The sequence below is a fragment of the Melanostigma gelatinosum genome, assembly GCF_949748355.1.
Source record: "Melanostigma gelatinosum genome assembly, chromosome: 4".
NCBI lineage: Eukaryota > Metazoa > Chordata > Actinopteri > Perciformes > Zoarcidae > Melanostigma > Melanostigma gelatinosum.
The window spans coordinates 6,275,868-6,293,974 of NC_136637.1; the positions used below are offsets into that span (position 1 = coordinate 6,275,868).

The window sequence follows — 18,107 nt, forward strand, 5'->3', positions numbered from 1 at the left end:
TGGGTTGCCAGATGTCTTAAAGGGAAAGCTGCAATTACATATGTCAGAGAACGGTTTATTATATGAATTATATTCAATGTTATCCAAATAACTTTGGAACAGAGCTAGTGTTCACTCTTTCCCTTTTTCGCTCTCTTTTGTTTTAACCTAATTACTCAATTTAAAACTCCGCGAAAGTATGGACAATGTGTCATGCCGAAAAAAAATGAAAATGATATAAATTCTAGGCTAGTAGATGAGTATTTAAAACAATGAAGATAAAGTTACATGCAATATGAACAGTCCCAAACACGATCGCATGCAGACATGGCAACCTTGCAACGCAGTCACATCTCATGCAGTCTAAATCCGACGGATGCGTGACTTTTCTGTTGTTTATTTATGCTTTATTTGTGTGGATACCGTAGAAGTTATAAAGAAGAGGAGTCCGTGACTTTGTGTTGCATAATTTCCATGTTTATTTCATATATGACAATGTGTTTAGTGTACACAAACATTTTACGCTAAACTCTCAACACTCAGAGACACTGACTGAACTACTGCCCATTGAAGATTTTGTAAATGGGTGCAACTTTATAATACACTGTTCACAGCAATCATGTTTATATACAATGCAAAATCATTTGAAGACAGGAAAAAAAAGAAATAATTTGAAAATAGAAAAAAACTAAGATTAGATGGAAGCACAAAAATGTGAATGAGGTTCCTGTAAAGGGGGAGGGAATAGAAAAAGTAGATTTGTGAAGGTTGCCAGAGTGACGGAAAAAATACAAGTGAGACAGTAAGGTTACCTACAGCATTACTCTGTACAAGATGCAATGCCTAACAGGGCCACAATGAACCAAGCTCCCCTCACACATCAGTGGACTTACTACAGGTATATCGCACCACCTCCATTTGGTTCCCTGGCAGTAACCTACCCTACAATCAATAAGGAACCAGACTGTGAAAACAAAAGACAAGTCAACATAACCAGTCCAGTAGTTTAACTTTTTTCCAATATCAATGTACATTCAGTGTGATTTATTTTTGTGTGACTGCACCAAGAAAACTTTGGTTGGCTCAAATGTGACGCACATTAAAAGGCCCAATGAAAACATGGGGATTAATCTCAACACAGAGATCAGACTGGAGCAATACCGGGCTCACATTTTAAGACCGGGGTTTAAAGGATATGAGACAGAAATGACTGATCGAGACAGTGTAATGCACAGCTGGGAATTCCCTCAATGACGATGCTATAGCTGGATAAGATACAACTGCAGTCTCTGCCAAGAAAGTCTGTGATAGACTTTGATGATCACAGGACTGACTACATCAACTTTGTTGATTAGCCACAACTACTGACAGTTGTACACACATGTCTGGTTGTAAAATGTTAGTCAACACACGGAATACTTTTCAGCCTCTGAAAATATGGTATTTTATGGATTACCTCAGCAGCAAAAATAAAAACCATTTGCTGTTACAATGTAATCCTCTGCATGCGCTCCAGGCTGGCTGACCTGAGGCATGCTCATCAATCAAACTTCACACAACAACTCACAAGCTGTCACTTGATTTTGAAGTCAGATTCATACTCTAACTTTTCCTCAAAGTTGAGATGAATGGATAAAAAAAAGAACAGGTGTACATTGTTTTTTTTTTCCCCAATTCAAAACATGATTGTTGAACACAATCCTGAAATATGTTAAAGTAGTTTTTACTGTTTAGACATGAAGTACACTCTATATACTGCTGTGTTATGGACGTTCCATGTTATATGACAGCTGGCTGCCATATTAGATATGTAAAATGGACATAAATGATACCCTTTCTGTCTGAATATGTAAGTGACGATGACGATGGAAAGCAGGAAAGTGATGTGATATGATCTGCGGACACTTCCAGAACTGTAATATAGCAGCATGAAGGATGTAGTTTGATGGTCCAGAGGCTTACTGTACAGTATGATTGAAAAAAGAGAGGCACTACATTTAATCAATATACACATCATTCAGAAAACCAGTTTCTTCATCTGTACTGTGAGGAACAGTTTATACTTCAGATCATTCACAAGGTAGCTTTGTGCAGCTGAGGATGGTCAGACCACCTTAATATTTTCAACCTAACAATTTGGTGACCTTTTCAGATGTATATTAGTTGGGTCAAAGGTCAGGTGTGACTATCCTTAGGGGGATAGTGTCATTCAAGTAATCTTCAGCACAAAGAAAGGGGCCAATTATAAACGGTTTTAAAAGCATTAACTGCATGGGGGGGGGGGGGGGCAAGGTTGTATTATTCATAACATTTCAGGAACTCATATTAAAAAGTGCGGTGTGCAGAAATTGCACGGTACTACTACTTTAGAAATATAAATGTCTTTGTAAATAAATACATGCAGAAATAAATAGTAAAGCTGTTAAATATCTAAATATATCACATTTTAAAACAAATAGAATTCAGGTAGAGAATGAGATCAACGTGGGAGGATTAATGGTGACGACATGTGATTACTTATTGTGTGAATGCAGATGCCCTTGGTGCTCCTACGAGTAGCTAAAACGACATGGATTGATCAAAATGCCACAAGAACTACGATGATATGCCATTCCCTTACCAGGCTGTGTGCTAAAGTTTCTAAGAAGTTTAAAGATTCAAGTACCAGAAAAAAAAAGAGAGTTATTCTCCAGAGTTACACTCAACTGTCTTTTTTTTTTTTCTTTTAGCGTGTACTTTCTAGCTGTACGTTGTATGCAAACCAGTTTACACACTGTATATACTGTGTATATATATATATATATATATATATATATATATATATATATATATATATATATATATATAGCTGTAGAGTTGAGAGCAATCTGCATGTTTTTTTTCTATCTACTGATGCAAATGGAGCAATGTGATCCTCACTGACGTGGCAGCTTTAGGTAAAAATAAATGTCACTGCATTGTTTTTAAGGAGTAAATGTATAAGGCTTGATGTGTCACTGACAACAACTACAGTACATTACCATACGTATGTGTTCTGAGATAAGAAACTGTTGCTACTTCCGCCATTTGTCCTCGATCGTACAGCTATGAATAAACTCCAGTACAGTACAGTGACAGCTTTTTGGAGAGGTTCTTCTGACTACGAGACTCACGACGCAGCAAAGGCCTGACACGAAATGGGCGCTTTAGGTGCTGAGGACACTAGTGATAAACTGTGAACGTACAGGGGAGAGATGGTTGTTGGTGACTGTGGGGGGGGCTCAGCACAAAGGGAGGAATAAGGACAAGGATCTATGTACATCTCAAGTTCATCCTTCCCTCATGGAATGTGAGTCTTGTTTACATCCTCATCGGTCCGGCTCGTCTTCTCGACAGCTTCGACCTGAGAGGCAGAGAAGAAAATGTATTTGTATCAAAGATGCATTTTGTGTGCGTTTACTTTTTCCTGTTGACATATATTTTTTACCTGATAGTTCCAGCAAGGAGGGGATTAAACGCATACAGCCAGTCATGCATCTCCTTGTCATTAGTGGCTTGTAGCAATATTCCGCGGTGTTCTGTACACACAGCAAATGTGTACGGGGTCTGGTGAAAGAGCCAAGAAAAAAGCTTAATATACCACACGTGATGTTTTCACCAATAACAGATCAGAAAGAGGGAGTCTGGTTGATCACCAACCTTCAGCATTGCCTGCTGGTCCTCGCTGTATTCCACCTGGGCAGAGGAGAGGTTGAGGATAGCCCGCTCCACAGAGTCTCTCTCCGCGTTGTAGATGTAGACGTACGGCCGCCGCACGACGACATAGCGCTTCACCCATCCGTTGGTGTGGGGCTCCAAGAAATGCAAGTAGCCCTTCTTCGACACAATGGGGCTGCAGCAATAAGAGATCAAATGTTACCGCATGTGAAACCAAGAAAGATGTCTCCACAGCACCAAGTGATGGAGTCACTGTGGCAGACTCACCTGACTCTGATCTCCTGGATGTCAGGGAAAAATCTGCGGATCCGTGGTTTGGCTTCAGAGGCTCCGTTGACGGACTTCTTGGCCTCCGCGTCCTGCTGTGTGTCAGGACTCGGGCTGACGGCGCGAGAGCGAGGCATCGGGGGTCTGCCGCACAGAAACAGGTCTATGAGCCCTAGCAACAAAGCAGCTGCCTACACTTTATGCGACCAAAGTGATGAGTGACATAACCCTCATTAGAGCATCATGTTACCTCACTACAGCACACTATATTCAAAGGAAGGGACACGCAGTCGGCAATACTCAAAATGCAGCTAATCCAGACCGCCACATGCAACAGAAGCTACAACGGCTACAAAGGATGACTCAGCAAAAATAATCATACAAGTGTGTCTTAGCACTGACCTGAGTTCAGCATCCCCATAGCAACCCTCAACCAGCGACGGGCATGTTGAGGAGGGTGTGATTGTGTTGAGAGCAGAGATTGAAGCGGAGTCTCTCAGCATTGTGACGGACATCTCTGAGATCTGCAACACACACAAACACACAAATGAATGCTCGCTCAACTGTGAGGAACCAATCAACAGGCATTAATCAGATTGAGTGTTTGAGCACTACCTTGCTCTCACTGGCGCTGACGCACACATGGCTGTATTCTCGGTTGAAGGAGTGAGTGAGCAGACGCAAACACTGTGAAATAAGGACAGGGAGCTTAAAATGTCTTCTACGGTCAGATACAAGCTGAGTCAATTCACATCTGTAATATCATAAAAGGGCATCGTATTCAGCACAGACTTGACAGATCAGGACAAACAATTAAGACTGCGCTTCAGTCAAACATGAAAGTCAGTATTCGCTGAGTGGCGATGGCTGACCTTGGCAGCGAGCTCCCTCTGCCTCTCAGTGGTGATTTCAGAGCTGGAGCTGACCTCCTGGTCGCCCTCGGGGGGCTGAGGAGACTCGCTCAGCTCCTCAGTGATGCAGGACTGCAGGGACTCCTGGCCCATAAGCATGGTAGACTCCAGTTTCTCCCTCAGGAGAAGGTAGTGTTTGGTCTTCTCCACCTGAGAGAAAAATAAATCAAAATCATTGACAATGTCTCTTGTTAAACTTAAAGAAAGTTGTCTGGAAGCAACTTTTGGAAATTGCACAGGAAAACTGTTCAAATCGACAAATTCCAGTCTGGTTTCCATCAGAGGCACAGCTGCTTTCAATACCATAAATCATATTTTATTGTATAGTTTGAGGAACTGGGGTGGGATATCTGGTACTGTATAGCTCTTGAATGGTTTTCATCCTTTTCTTCTCATCATAACATGAACTTCTCATCACGTATGCATTGCTGACACTACGGAGTTCCTCAGGGATCTATCCTGGGTCTTACCTTGTTTTCCCTTTACAGTCGACCTTATCCATCAGCTTGGCTGCGTCTCTTATCAACCCTACGCCAATGATATCCAGTTTTATGTGTATGTGAAACTACAGGGCAACTTCCCAATTTGGCTACTTTACATACTAGTTTTTAAGATCATAGAATGGATGTCTCTGATTCCCTGTTCCCTGGCTTCTTACTCAAAGTTGAGTTCAAGAAACCGATTATATTCCCAGCTGAGCTTTAAGAAACATCTTATGTGAAACTTTACATGTTGTTCTTTTAAATGATGTCAGTTTATATTCACATCAGATGTATATTAGGGTTTCTCTCTATGAATTCATTTCATATCTATTTACTTAAAACCTTGAAGAAGCAAAGGCTTTCATGACGGTACACTGAGACACATTTATGGTGAAGGCTGGTAACAGCATCATAACCACAGGTAGGCTGCTAGGTTAACACAAGTAGCTTGTGCTATAAGATAAATGTAACTTATGCCCTCACGTCTTGGAGGAGGCTGAGTTTCTCCAGCTCCCATTGATGGTCCAGAATGAGGCTGTCACTACGGGGCCTCCACCCGGCCAGGTTCTCCTCCCCACGGACGTAGGCCACCGAGCTGTCCAGCACTCGCCTGCGTCTCCTCTGCATACCTGGAGTGGGTAGTGGTCAGGTGCAGGGTTAGAAATGTTGCAGAGGCAAGCTTAATGCAAAATGGCAACTTTGTCCCGACTCTCACCTGGGCTTCCTGCATCTGCCAGGTTACACAGGCTGACCTCATAAACTCCAGTTACACGGTTTCTAGAAGAAGAAAAAGACAAAGCTCTTTACCAACATAGAGAACACAGGAAGTGCACAATATTTGCCAAAGTCTGAAGTTTTGAACTCACCCATCTGGCACTCTTAGGCTTCCAGTACCAAAAAGGTTTCGGATAGAGCGCGAGGCCGAGAGCTTTGTGTCGCGAGAGTAAAACACCATGCAGATATCTTTGGTTATGATTGCGGGCTGGGTGCAGTTCTCCATCTAAAAGGAATGTGAGAGGAGGTATTTCTGACATTGATCCTCTACAGTAATTCACACATCATTTCTGATGCTGTGAGAGCCATTTCTCTCGTGAACACAAGGCACTGTGCTGTACCTCCAAGTAGGCGGAGAGGGTCATGTAGATCTTCTCCCCGTACGGAGTGACTCGGTTCAGCAGAAGCGAGTTGTGCATGGAGCTATCCCAGGCAGCCTCGAAGCGGTAGAAAGTCCTGAGGTTGCCCGAGTGACACGAAGCCAAGAAAATGAATCGGCATTCAACAATTAAGTCCTGAACTACAAATCAGCAGTCAAAGCTGAACCCATGCTGAAGCCTGTCAACCTAACAACAGAGATGTAAACATTATATCTCAATAATCAAAAACACTTCACATACGGAAAGTGGACTAAGATCTGATTTGTGACACAGACAACATAGTATTATGTTTAAAAAACGATCCATTTACTATTAGCTTTGTATAGTATGCAAACAGTATTGCTTAAATCTCAGTACAACAGAAAATATCAATGAAATCTTTTTGCATGCAACAGGCGGAATGGGATAATGCTCTGCTTTGTACAAACACTACAGAAAAGCAAAGCGAGCTGAGATGACTCTTAGTACAGAAAAAGGGAGGGGGGGTGATGATAGACAGCCAGATGAAAGGGACAGGGCAGTGAAATACCTATGGTCAACTCCCAAGGAAATGCTGTGAGAAAGAAGAAATCAGCAAAAGAGCAGAAAGTGAGAGACAGGAAGTGTGTTGTGGTTGTGTTGGCTTGCGTGGCTGCTGTCACGGTGTTTGTCTCTTTTTTCCACACTGTTATCTCATAATGTAAAACACTGCCGTGGATGGTACAGCTCACCCAAGAGAGACCGTTGAGCCATCCCTTGGAACCGTAGAAAAGCTCAAATAACAGTGTGTGGCCGTTCCCCAAGCAAAAAAAACAATGCTGCTTTCTGTTACGCCTCTGATTTACTCCATACGTTAACGTACAGCATTTTTCCCCATCTCCCCCCGAGGGGAAATAATCACACACTGAAAGCAGTTATTCCTCTGGCCCGAATCCCAGTACGGCCTTGACTTTAAAAAAAAAGATAATCTGACCATGAATTGTAAAAGGAAACTAATGTTTCTGTAAGCCGTAAAAAAAGGGGCTGAATGGACTCTTCATGAGGTTCAGATGTTGTGCCCGCTGGCTTTGGACTGAGGTGACCCTTGTGGGAAAGTGAACAATGTGTCACCAGGAAGAAAGCAAACAGCACTGAACTGAGCTGACTCTGTGGTAAGGAGAACTCTCTGCTGTTCTGTGTGAAGAAAGGCGATTCAGTGTAGAGATGGCTTGTTTTGAAGTAATTAGCAAGTGCGTTAACTCACACACTCACGCGAGCACTTCTTTCCCAGTAGTAGAAAAGTGTTCGCTTACACTACAAGGGAGCAATTTCCTCTTTGCACTACACCAACATGTGCTTCGCTGCGTTTTTACTACCTCCTAAAAATGCGGGAGCAAGGATTGAAGTCATGCTGCTGGCCTGACATGTGAGGGGCCGTTTGTTTCTGGTGTCTGGCAGAGTCCTGCTGAGGTACCAGATTCAGAAATATTCACAACATTGCAGCAACTCTGAGCAAAGTGCTACTGGTGAGGTAATGGTTCAGTGGATTACATTTTAACGGCTGCATTTTAACAGTGTGCCAGAGTGGGTACTGTAAATGATGTGATCCATATTACAGCACGGATGACTGGTGTTCCTGTTAATAATCTGTAGCTGTGATGGGAAACACTCGCTCTCTGTTGGGATTAGAGATGACAAAGAAAAGCATATCCATGGAGTCAAAATATTGCTTCACTGCAACATGAAAACAACAAACAGAGTGAAGCAAGTAGCAAATAAGCAGCATTTTCTGAATGTTGTTGCTCAGGACAGGATGCATCTCTTTGCCTTTGTTAGTTCAAATGAACTGTGCTGTAATACTGGATCACTTACACCCTCTACTGGCAAGTACTAATACCTCTCACCCAAATGGAATTTCTTCAGCACAGCCACTAAAGGGGGCACAATCATGTCAGATGGGACTTTTTAAATTGAATCTATGGAGAAATCAACAGCTGTAAACAAATCAGGAATCAGAGAGTGTGATACTGGCCCCACGACACCTCCTACACCTCCGGCAGAGACACCGCCAAGGACAGTCCACGTGACGTAAAGCGAGCAAAGCAGACCCTGTTCCATCGTAAACCACAGCCTGAAAACAGCTCAAACACACACACACACACACACACACAGCCAGCGCAGCAAGACAACCAGGGACATGCAGAGCCACATCCCTCACGTCTCATGAAGGGATGAAAACAAAGAGGCACGGATAAATTGCTGACAGCGATGGCAGAGTAGGAGAGAGGGTAAAGAAACCACTGGAGGCTGAGTGGGAATGACAGGGCGTACAGGACGTTAGAAAGATCAGGCGTCTGTTTAACTTAAGAGCATGAGAAGAGAGGCAAAATAATATACCTAGGCATGTCCGAATCAAGAAACTGTCTGCAAAAGCAAAAAAAAACAACAACATTCTGTTAGTGGACTGGAGGGAGAAAAATGTTAGCATCCACATATATATATATATATATATATATACCTTGATGTTAGTCTCTGCACGACTGAGCAGAGACCACACTTGACCACAACCTGACCTGGTGCTGAGCCCTTAAGCCCAATTCTTGGCTGCTGAGGCCGTAACAGGACAAACGCTGAGGGCTGAAAACCCAAAGGGGTCAGCACCGCAGTCAGAGAAAGGCCGGTCGAGCAGGGCCGCTGGACAGTGCTGCGTGGAGCGCGTGGCTGCGTTAGATTAAAACTCAGTGAACCCAGGTCTGGGTGATGGCGGTTGCTGGTATTGTTTGGCTTTTTGTTGGGAAAGCAGAGGGATTAAGCAATGAGCCGAAAACAGAGGGGCACCAAGAGCGTGTGTTGAATGGCGAAAATACTTAAAATTTTCCACGAGTCGAACTTGGATAATATAATCATTTTGTATGAAAGACATTAATAGAAAAAGTAAACTGATATTTGTCCACTCGAATCATTGTCAATATACCTTATTCACACATGCTGCCACTTTATGTGCCACCATACAGTGGTGATGTTGATGGTCAATGGATGTTAAATGAAAACCAGTGAAGAGTTAACAGGAATATTTAATAATTACTGAGCTAAATATATGCAAATAAACATGCTACCTACATAACATATGACACAGGTTCTCATTACAAGGCTTACATTTTAAAAATATAAAGAAACGTACTGCCCCCTACTGGCATCAACATTACTTTACCACTATTTAAGTACTTCGGACCAAAGCCCATTTTTTTGAGGAAACCTATCTACATTTTTTCCTATAAGATGTCACAGTCACAAGTTAGTTTTTTTAATTAGACATTACATCTGTCAGTGCATGATTAACAGAGATTGTTTTTCCGTTGTTATCTTCAGTCTGAAGAGTTAATCATGATTCAATAAAGTCGTGATGGATTGGCATCACATTGAGTACAAATACAGATACTTGGTGTGTATTAGTGATTTTACACTACGCAGTGATACATGCTGCTGGAGTTAGAAAGACATGCATTTTAATGTCATTTTTGGTGTGCTACTGTATTAGACCTTTTTCATACAGTCAATCGAGGGTGCTTGGTTCAAAGGTGTGGCTCTTTGGAGTCTACAAGCAGCTTCAGCGTTGGGGTTAGTGGATCTATTTGTGGCTGAGAGATGAGACGGGTTAGAGGTGAGGTGGTAAAACAAGGTGAGATGCAACGTGTAGGCACAATGATGACAATCAAACGAACCAAAAGCACAGATAAGCACCAAGGAGGGCCGCACAGCCAGCGTGGACCAGTGAATTCATGACTCAAATGTGGCCGATTTCAAAAACACCTTTCCGATTCACTTTGCTCATGGTCACTCTGTTTTAATGTGTGGCCTCCTGCAGCTAGAGAGAGAGGAAACTATTCTCATGCAGACACAATAATAAAAGATCACAAAAGAAGTAGCTGTGGTTTGCGTGAACATTCAGGTTGTGCCTCTTCTGCCATGCTTTTTATGGACACAGTACAGCAGTTTCACTACTGTGTGCTATGCAGCTGCCACAACAGCAATAAAGTGAGGTTCTCAGATAACACTCTTGTTGAGGCATAGAACTGTTTCCAAATTCAGCCAAGCTGTCACAACCTTGTAATAAACAAATACATACGTGTGGCCACTAATATTGAATTCCCGTCGACGATATATATTGAAAATCGAATAAAACCTATAAACAAAGTGCTGGCCCAGTGTTTGCAAAGATCTTTCCATCACATGTCTCCACCAGTACGTACCGGTCATCCCTCATGGGTCTGACGTAACCAGCAGACAGGATGTTGAGGGAGAGAATGTTTGGGTCAATGATGGTCTCATCAGCTTGAGGGGTGTTGCGGAGACGACCTAGGAAGACACAAGTGCCCCAGTTAGAGCAGCTCACGCACGAGGCAATATCTCCGATTGGTTTTCAGGGCAAGACCGGTTGATAACCAAACTCACCCACAACAAGCTCCCGGATATCCTTCCACTCCATGTCACCTCCTGACTCGTGTACAATGGTGACAGTGACTCTCCTCTGGAGGCCCTGTGGTTGTCAAGAGAAGACCGAAAAATAGGCGTGGTTCTAATAATCCAAACATCATATCTGCTCACAGAGCGATGATGGACATACCTGGTGCAGTAGGAATGTGCCATGACAAGGCAATCCTCCTCTGTGGTCCACCACTGCAGGGATGTAGCTGAGGAGACAGAGGTGAGAACAAGCCTCGCTGATTTCATGTGCCACTGACTAACGGTGCTGGAGACATTTGCAACGTTTTTTAACATCGTTATAACTATTCCATAACAATAATTATTCAAGGGAAGCTCTCCCAAATCATTCCAAATCATGTTTGGCGAGGGGTGACTCAGTATACTCACTCTCCAGTGGCCTCCAGCTCGCAGATCTCAAAGAACACCATGAGATCATATTTGCAGTGACAGGGTCCTGCCTGCGGGCGGGTCATAGCCGTCAGCTTAGTGGCAGGTACTGTGTTTGAAACAAAGGAGATAAGAAGAGTGTAAGACAGGTTGAGAGCAGACTTGTGGATAACAGCAGGGAGCTGCTCTACACCTACGCGGGGAAGAGAGCAGGAAGAAGAAAGGACATCAGTGATGCAGGGAAAGAGAGGAACCGCTGCATCCTGCAGAAGAAGCTCCTTTCCTCCGGCCGATTTACAGGCAACTCCTGCCGTCCTCTCTTCACAGAGAGTACCACTGACGTTTGTTGTGTTATTTCAGATTTTATTGATGTATTCATGAGCCTTTACCAGCTCTGGCTTGAGGAAAAGCATATGCACAAACTCCTTGAACATTCCTCTCCTTTAACATTGTTGATCATCATTGTTTTGTGGACATTATTAACTCTAGTCTCACTGTTGGTGAACTGCATTCCTCCAATTGTTCCACTACAGATCAATACAAATAGTCTTATCTATGTAATAAATGCATATTTAACATTCCCATCTTAGAGAGTATTATGCATGGCCGACTACTGCAGCAGAAAGGCACTGTGATCCAGTTCAACAAGAGGGAGGACTGAAAGGAGAATCCAACACGCAGGTTTCACAGTAAACACACAGGACACCAGAGAGCCAATCCAACTGAATCCTGACACAAGAAAACTAACTTTTTATATCAAATAGTTGCATTTTTAAAAGACCTTAAAACTTGCTAACGATTCGTTCTTTTTTGGGACACTATCTCCCACTCCACAGTCATTTACAGAACATCAACCCAACAGACGGAAGGACTTTAGTGTTACGTTTGAGCAGAGTTGATGCTTGTTGTCACAGCAGCTTCCACCTCTACATAAAAGTAACACGTTGTGTACTCGGAAATATGACTCAATTCATTAACTCATTCATTACTTTTTGAAGTCACACGAAGAGTAACACTTGATATAAAAAGGCTGTCAGTCACAGGATTCACTCGGATCCGACATCAATTAACCAACCCGGCTTCTGAGCTTTAATAACTGAACAGATAGAGATGGGCGGGGCTGTCAGCTGAGCTCGCTCGTTTCCTTCCAGTAAGAAGGAAGCAGCCAAGCCAGCGGCAGACAGAGCGGTGTCTGACAACGAGTCCACCAGCACCCCATTGAACACATCTGGGACCAGGTATCGGATCAGGTCCAGCGATTTCTCCCGGTCCGGCGAGGTGTCGGAGTCAACTGCTCATACCCAACAACATGAAGCTACGATGACATGACTTGCAGGCAGACCAGTACGAAGACAATACAACATGAATAAATGGTGGAATTCAAGCCACTCTGCCAAGAGGTTATTTACCTGGTTTGGACAGAGGCATCACTCGTGGGAACTGTCTTCTGCAGGGACGTAGTGGACTGGTAGTGGAAATAATAATCGTCTGTCATTTTATGAAAGCACAACTGTATACATTTGATCTGTCTACCGGTAGACTTCATGACTGGTACCTGATGACGTCTTTACAGAGTGGAAGAAAAGGCTGTTTCTGGTAGTGTCCAAACACCTCAAACACAATTGGCTGAGTCGTGATGTAGTCAACGAAGGATTTAGTCACCTCAACAGCAATCTATAAAAACAACGCAGTGACGTTAAAGCACTTCACCTATTCCAACCTCACAGCTCATCATTGTACCGACTGGCTGGTGCTTCTTACGTTCTGCACGTGGTAGAAGCCCAGAGGGGGGCCGCGGCCGGTGTTCTTTAGGGGTTCGGTGGAGAAGGCCTCATCGTGGCGGTGGATGAAACTGAAATCAAGTAAAGTTGCATAATTTACATGTGAAACTGTAAAATGAACAGGATAAATATTGACAATCATGGTGGGGGGGAGTGAGCAATGAAAACATTTTTACTTGAACTGGCAAAAGATGTCGGCATATTCTGCAGAGATGCTGGAGGCTTGCAGGACGGTCACCCTGAAGGTAAAGACGCTACCGATCCTCAGGTGCTCCAGAGCTGCGTCAAGCGGGCCGTCCTGACTCTTCAGCGGACTCTCCAGCTCATCTGCACCAGCTGTGAGGAAATAAGGAAATACAGAAATCAGACACAGGTAGAAGCTGGCATTCTAGGGAGCCGGCCCACTCAGGCTGTGCACGGTTGTTTTCCTGTGCCGTGGACTGGATGAGGTTTTTCTAGGATTCCATTGTGAGTCTTACGCAGAAAGAATCAGTTTAGCGTGAGTCTAGTGTAGTGGCCCACTTCTGGGCCGAGTGGGCCACTACACGCTCGGCCTAATCCAAACGCCACCAAACTGCCCCAGGGAGGAGAGGAGGGAGAGCCGGGATGGAAGCTAAGCAAACCCAGCTAGGACGTGAGGCTACTCCAAGACCCAGCCTACTGCTGGATGTCTGATAAAAAAAACAAGATAAGATGGATGAAAGCAGCGGGAGGTCGGTGACTGTCGAGACCACATCTTCACAGAGACCTGGCTCCATCGCTCATCCCGGATCAAGCTGCACTTGACGGGCGGACAGCAGGACAGAGAGCAGGACTGATGAAATCATGTACACAATTTAGTGTCAATAACAAACACGTACTAACTCAAAGTTCATAATTAAAGGAGAAAATACTCGGTACATTTATCAAGTATGTAATTCACACAAGAGTATACCAAACCATGTGGTTATTCTATTTAGACTTTATCTATTGAATTACTAGAAAACATGCTCCATAGTGATATGAAATCTATATCGCCATGGAAGATTTTGGCCTTACCTACTACTACGCACACACACACACATACCCAAACACACAAAACATGCATCCAGTCACTCATAAAATACGATTACCCGCACATGTGTTGTTGTTGACCTCATCAGCTGAGGGTCCAGGTTCTGCGTTCTGCCCCTCTCCCTCCACGATGCGGAGCTCCTCCTGTGAAACCCCTGTGCGGGACAGTCCTACGGAGCAGGTCTCGGACTGGAACTGCAAAAGAAAGTCGTAAGGCAGACCGGTTGGCAGGTTGGTATATACACAGGTGAATGCTGCATGGTCTACTTGGGAGTGATTTTCTCTACCTTTTCATATTGCTGATCCTCAAAGGAGATTTTGGCAGTGCCCGACTGCCTCACTCCTGAGCCGTAGTCGGGAGCTTCCTCATCAGCTGGAGGAAAACACAAAGCACCTTCACTTCACTCCCTCAAGAAGTCACACACAGCCTGCCCTTTCCATCCCGCCCTCGCCCCCTTCATCGGCGAGGCTGAGGGTGCGAGCCTTACCTGATATGGCCTGCACCGCCACACGGAGGAAGCCCTTCACTTCACCCCTCTCGCTGACGATGGCCACGCGGTGGACGAGAGGAACCGGGTACAGCAGGTTACTCAGATAAACAAAAGCCCTGAACAGGAAGCAGAGAGAGAGATGATAACAGATTAGAAACAACCGATCGAAGGAGACGGCTCACACTTGATACAATCTCACTGGACTGGACAACAGAACACAGAGCTGCAAAGCAACCAAACAGAAGCTGGGACTGCTCTTGCGACGGCCATGGCTGCCCTTTACTATCGCTTTGCGGGGGCTTTTCTTTCCTCACCATCTAGAAATAATGAGATTGTCAGGACAAGTATGGGTCACATGCAGTATTGCTGAACTTTTGCATTGTACTGATGAAAGCTTGGTGAGGCTAAGGAGCATGTGTGTAAGGGTCAACTTTGAATTCTTTAAATGATTGCAAAATAACCAGCTCACTACTCAGCTGGACAGCAGATGGTTTCCTAATGAGCAATGGATTCCATTTCTGGAATAATGTGGGTTTTTCTTTGCATTGCTTAATGATTACATGCTACTGCACTAACAAGTGCATCTTGTAAGTGGCTCAATATGAAACGCTACACTACATATCAAATGTACAGAGCCAAAATGAGCACCAGAGGCACTTTGTCTTTGAAAATACTTGGGTAGTGACAGAGACTTACTTTTGAGAGTATGAAAGTGGGAACAGCTGCACTAGAAATGTTCCTATACCTTGGTTTCTTGCAGTCAAGGACCACATTTCCCTCCAGCCAATAGGGGTAGACATTAAGGGGTGACGAGTGTCTAAAAAGGGAGTGGCTTATGACAAGATTGGTGCGGTGCAAAGAAGGCATGCTCAGGACAAAACGGGTGAACAAAAATGTTTTCAACGTCTCGACTCAAAGGAACCAAAAGCAAATGGAACAGAAATCATCATACGGAACATGGCTCAGCTTGAATAGAAAGTGCCAACAGCTTGATGCACTGAATGCTACACCAAAAACAAAACAAAAAAACAACGAATGACATCAGAAATCAAAGTGCACCTCCTGGGACCAAGTGCTAATTTGTGCAAAAGAGGGGCACTAGTTCATCATCAGATGTATTCAAGTAAAACAATTGACAAAAAAGGTCAAAATGAAAAGACTTGTGCTCTGGCATGCCTAAAAGAGACAGCTGCAGTAGAAACCAGCTCTTTCATCTTGAGATTTTGAGTCTTCCTTGAACACCACTTTGCCATTTCACATGAATCATTTCCAGACTCTTTCATGCTTTTCAGGTTGGCACAGCATGGTGAGAACATTTCGCCGTGGGTTCCCGTGTTATGCAAATCAGACCTGAATAGTACTCCATGAGACATGTCAGTGCTCTGGCTAGTGAATGGTCCTCTGTAAAAGCCACCAGTTTGCTTTTAGCCACACGTAAGTGAGACACACACCTCAAGCAGCCGTCAACTTTGCTTGAATTTCCATGAAAACAAGTGGTATGAACTGACCCGCCCCGGGCTGACTTGTTTTAGAGGTAGAATTGTAAAATGTTGGAGAAGCCTTTAGCCTGCGTTAGTGTGAAGAAACAGTTAGCCAAAACAAAAACAAAAACAAAGCAGCAGTCAAATTTGATGAGATTAAAGATAGAGAGCTAAAGGATAAAGCCCAGAAATGTCTACTCGGTATCATGTTCATGAAAAGAAAAAATCTGTGTAGTCTGACATTTAACAACATTTGTGTCTCAAACATGAGACACAATGACAACTAAGACAGGGAATAGAAACGAAATTGAAATGAAATTAATTAAATTCCCACGTCGGTTTTCAAATCTCCACTGATGCTATCCAACTAAAATGCTCCATGTTGATATTACAGCTATAGGTTACTCATCCCAACTGGACAGAACATGAAATGTAAATTTCATGTAGTCATGCACACAGGACTTTGAGGACTTGGTGAGGGAACAATGTTTCTGTGCTGTGAACTGCGTTTTTAAATATTGTCATGTCATCTGTGCTGATGTCTACCGAGGCAAACGGACCCTGCGTCTCAGTGTGAAAGAGCTAGTTTCCTCCAACCAGCATGCTCCCGAAACCTCACCAACCTTCCCACTACACTGAATAATGGTGAGCGGTCGTAAAAGGGATCCTGGCCTTCGCCGGAGCCTCGGCAGAGCTCTCCCTCATCATCATCCACATCATCATCATCATCATCATCCTCTCCCCCGAGCTCCGAGCACGGGTCGTCCAAAAAGATATCATCGTCCAGGTCCTCCAACTCCTTCAACTCCTCCTCCTCCTCCCCTCGACCCTCTCGCTGCGGGTCAGCCAGCTCAGTAATTTCAGAGGTGGAGAGGGTCGGGGATGGGGTGGGGTCACTCATGCGCTCGCTCATGCACGTCTTGAAAATGGGGTTTCTGGTGTAGCCAGAGACATGGGAACTAGGTTAGAACAGTTGGATAGAAAGCACACACTTGTTCAAACAAGAGGGGCAGTAGAGCACCATAGATGGACTGGACCACAGGAGAAAAGCTGCCTCCCTTTAAAGGGATAGTCCAGATGTTTTTGAGGTAGGGTTGTATGAGGTACGGAGTTTGTAGAAGCAGACGGGACTACCAGCGCAGGGGCAAAGCGGTGTACTGCTGTGGACGAGGGCAGCAGCAAAACTTATTTTAGACACTTAAAAAATAAAGTGCATCAGTTTAAGTGTATGCTGTATAATTTCACCGCTTCATTTTACCCTCAGACAGCCCTTTCTGAAGTTTACTGAAGCCGTTGTATCCATCTATGCCCTCTTCAAGGCCACGACACTCCTTTGACCCAAACAGGAATTTTACCTCACAGAACACGGGACGATTCAAAGTAATCAAATGACACAAAACAGCTGACCTATCGAGGGACTCCCGTGTTCTGTGAGGTAAATCGTTTTTGTCAAAGGAGTCTTGTGGCATTGAAGAGAGAGTAGAGGCTTCAGTTCCCTGCTGTCTGATGGCAAGGTAAAGCTGTAGAAATATTCTAATTGTAGCATACACTTCTAAAATATGTTTTGCTGCTGCCCCCGTCCCCGGCAGCACTCTGCTGCGCTGGTACGCTTGACTGCTTCACCAAACTGGGGGCGTGCTGACCGCCATCAACTTTTGGTTTTAATTTACAGAACTTGCTGACACACAAAATATGTGCCTGGTCTTTAGAGTGCATGTTGAAATTAAAACTCACCTGGAAGAAAAGATTAATGCTTTTAGTCCTATAAAACAAACATGGGGTAGTGGTGCACTTTAGCCTTTTGTGGCCAAGATGAGTATTACAACAACAAAACACAAAATGATCCTGAGAAATGTTTTTGCATCTGGCAAAACTTTTTCCCTCCGTTTCACAGATGAAAATTCATTTTTGAAGGAACTTAGAAAGATTAAGCTGGAAAACTCAATTTCACATGTTTTAAGTCATAAACACAGGAGAGAGAA

General features: G+C 43.9%; 1 protein-coding gene across 1 annotated transcript in view; it reads right to left on the reverse strand.

Annotated features, from left to right (window-relative positions):
• Nucleotides 1-3,120: 3,120 nt before the first annotated feature.
• The window catches only part of kif1aa (kinesin family member 1Aa), a 36,343-nt gene continuing 21,356 nt past the window's right edge, over nt 3,121-18,107 (reverse strand). The window contains exons 26-48 of the mRNA XM_079267648.1: nt 14,642-14,760; nt 14,441-14,526; nt 14,207-14,348; nt 13,277-13,436; nt 13,081-13,171; nt 12,875-12,993; nt 12,729-12,784; nt 11,320-11,428; nt 11,072-11,138; nt 10,900-10,984; nt 10,698-10,803; nt 8,845-8,871; nt 6,451-6,565; nt 6,202-6,335; nt 6,051-6,112; nt 5,819-5,964; nt 4,815-5,003; nt 4,558-4,629; nt 4,345-4,466; nt 3,943-4,086; nt 3,658-3,850; nt 3,446-3,564; nt 3,121-3,361 (exon numbers count right to left, since the gene is read on the reverse strand). Coding sequence (XP_079123774.1) covers nt 3,319-3,361; nt 3,446-3,564; nt 3,658-3,850; nt 3,943-4,086; nt 4,345-4,466; nt 4,558-4,629; nt 4,815-5,003; nt 5,819-5,964; nt 6,051-6,112; nt 6,202-6,335; nt 6,451-6,565; nt 8,845-8,871; nt 10,698-10,803; nt 10,900-10,984; nt 11,072-11,138; nt 11,320-11,428; nt 12,729-12,784; nt 12,875-12,993; nt 13,081-13,171; nt 13,277-13,436; nt 14,207-14,348; nt 14,441-14,526; nt 14,642-14,760 — 2,506 coding nt within the window. The 3' untranslated portion in view covers nt 3,121-3,318. The remainder of the gene's footprint in view (nt 3,362-3,445; nt 3,565-3,657; nt 3,851-3,942; nt 4,087-4,344; nt 4,467-4,557; nt 4,630-4,814; nt 5,004-5,818; nt 5,965-6,050; nt 6,113-6,201; nt 6,336-6,450; nt 6,566-8,844; nt 8,872-10,697; nt 10,804-10,899; nt 10,985-11,071; nt 11,139-11,319; nt 11,429-12,728; nt 12,785-12,874; nt 12,994-13,080; nt 13,172-13,276; nt 13,437-14,206; nt 14,349-14,440; nt 14,527-14,641; nt 14,761-18,107) is intronic.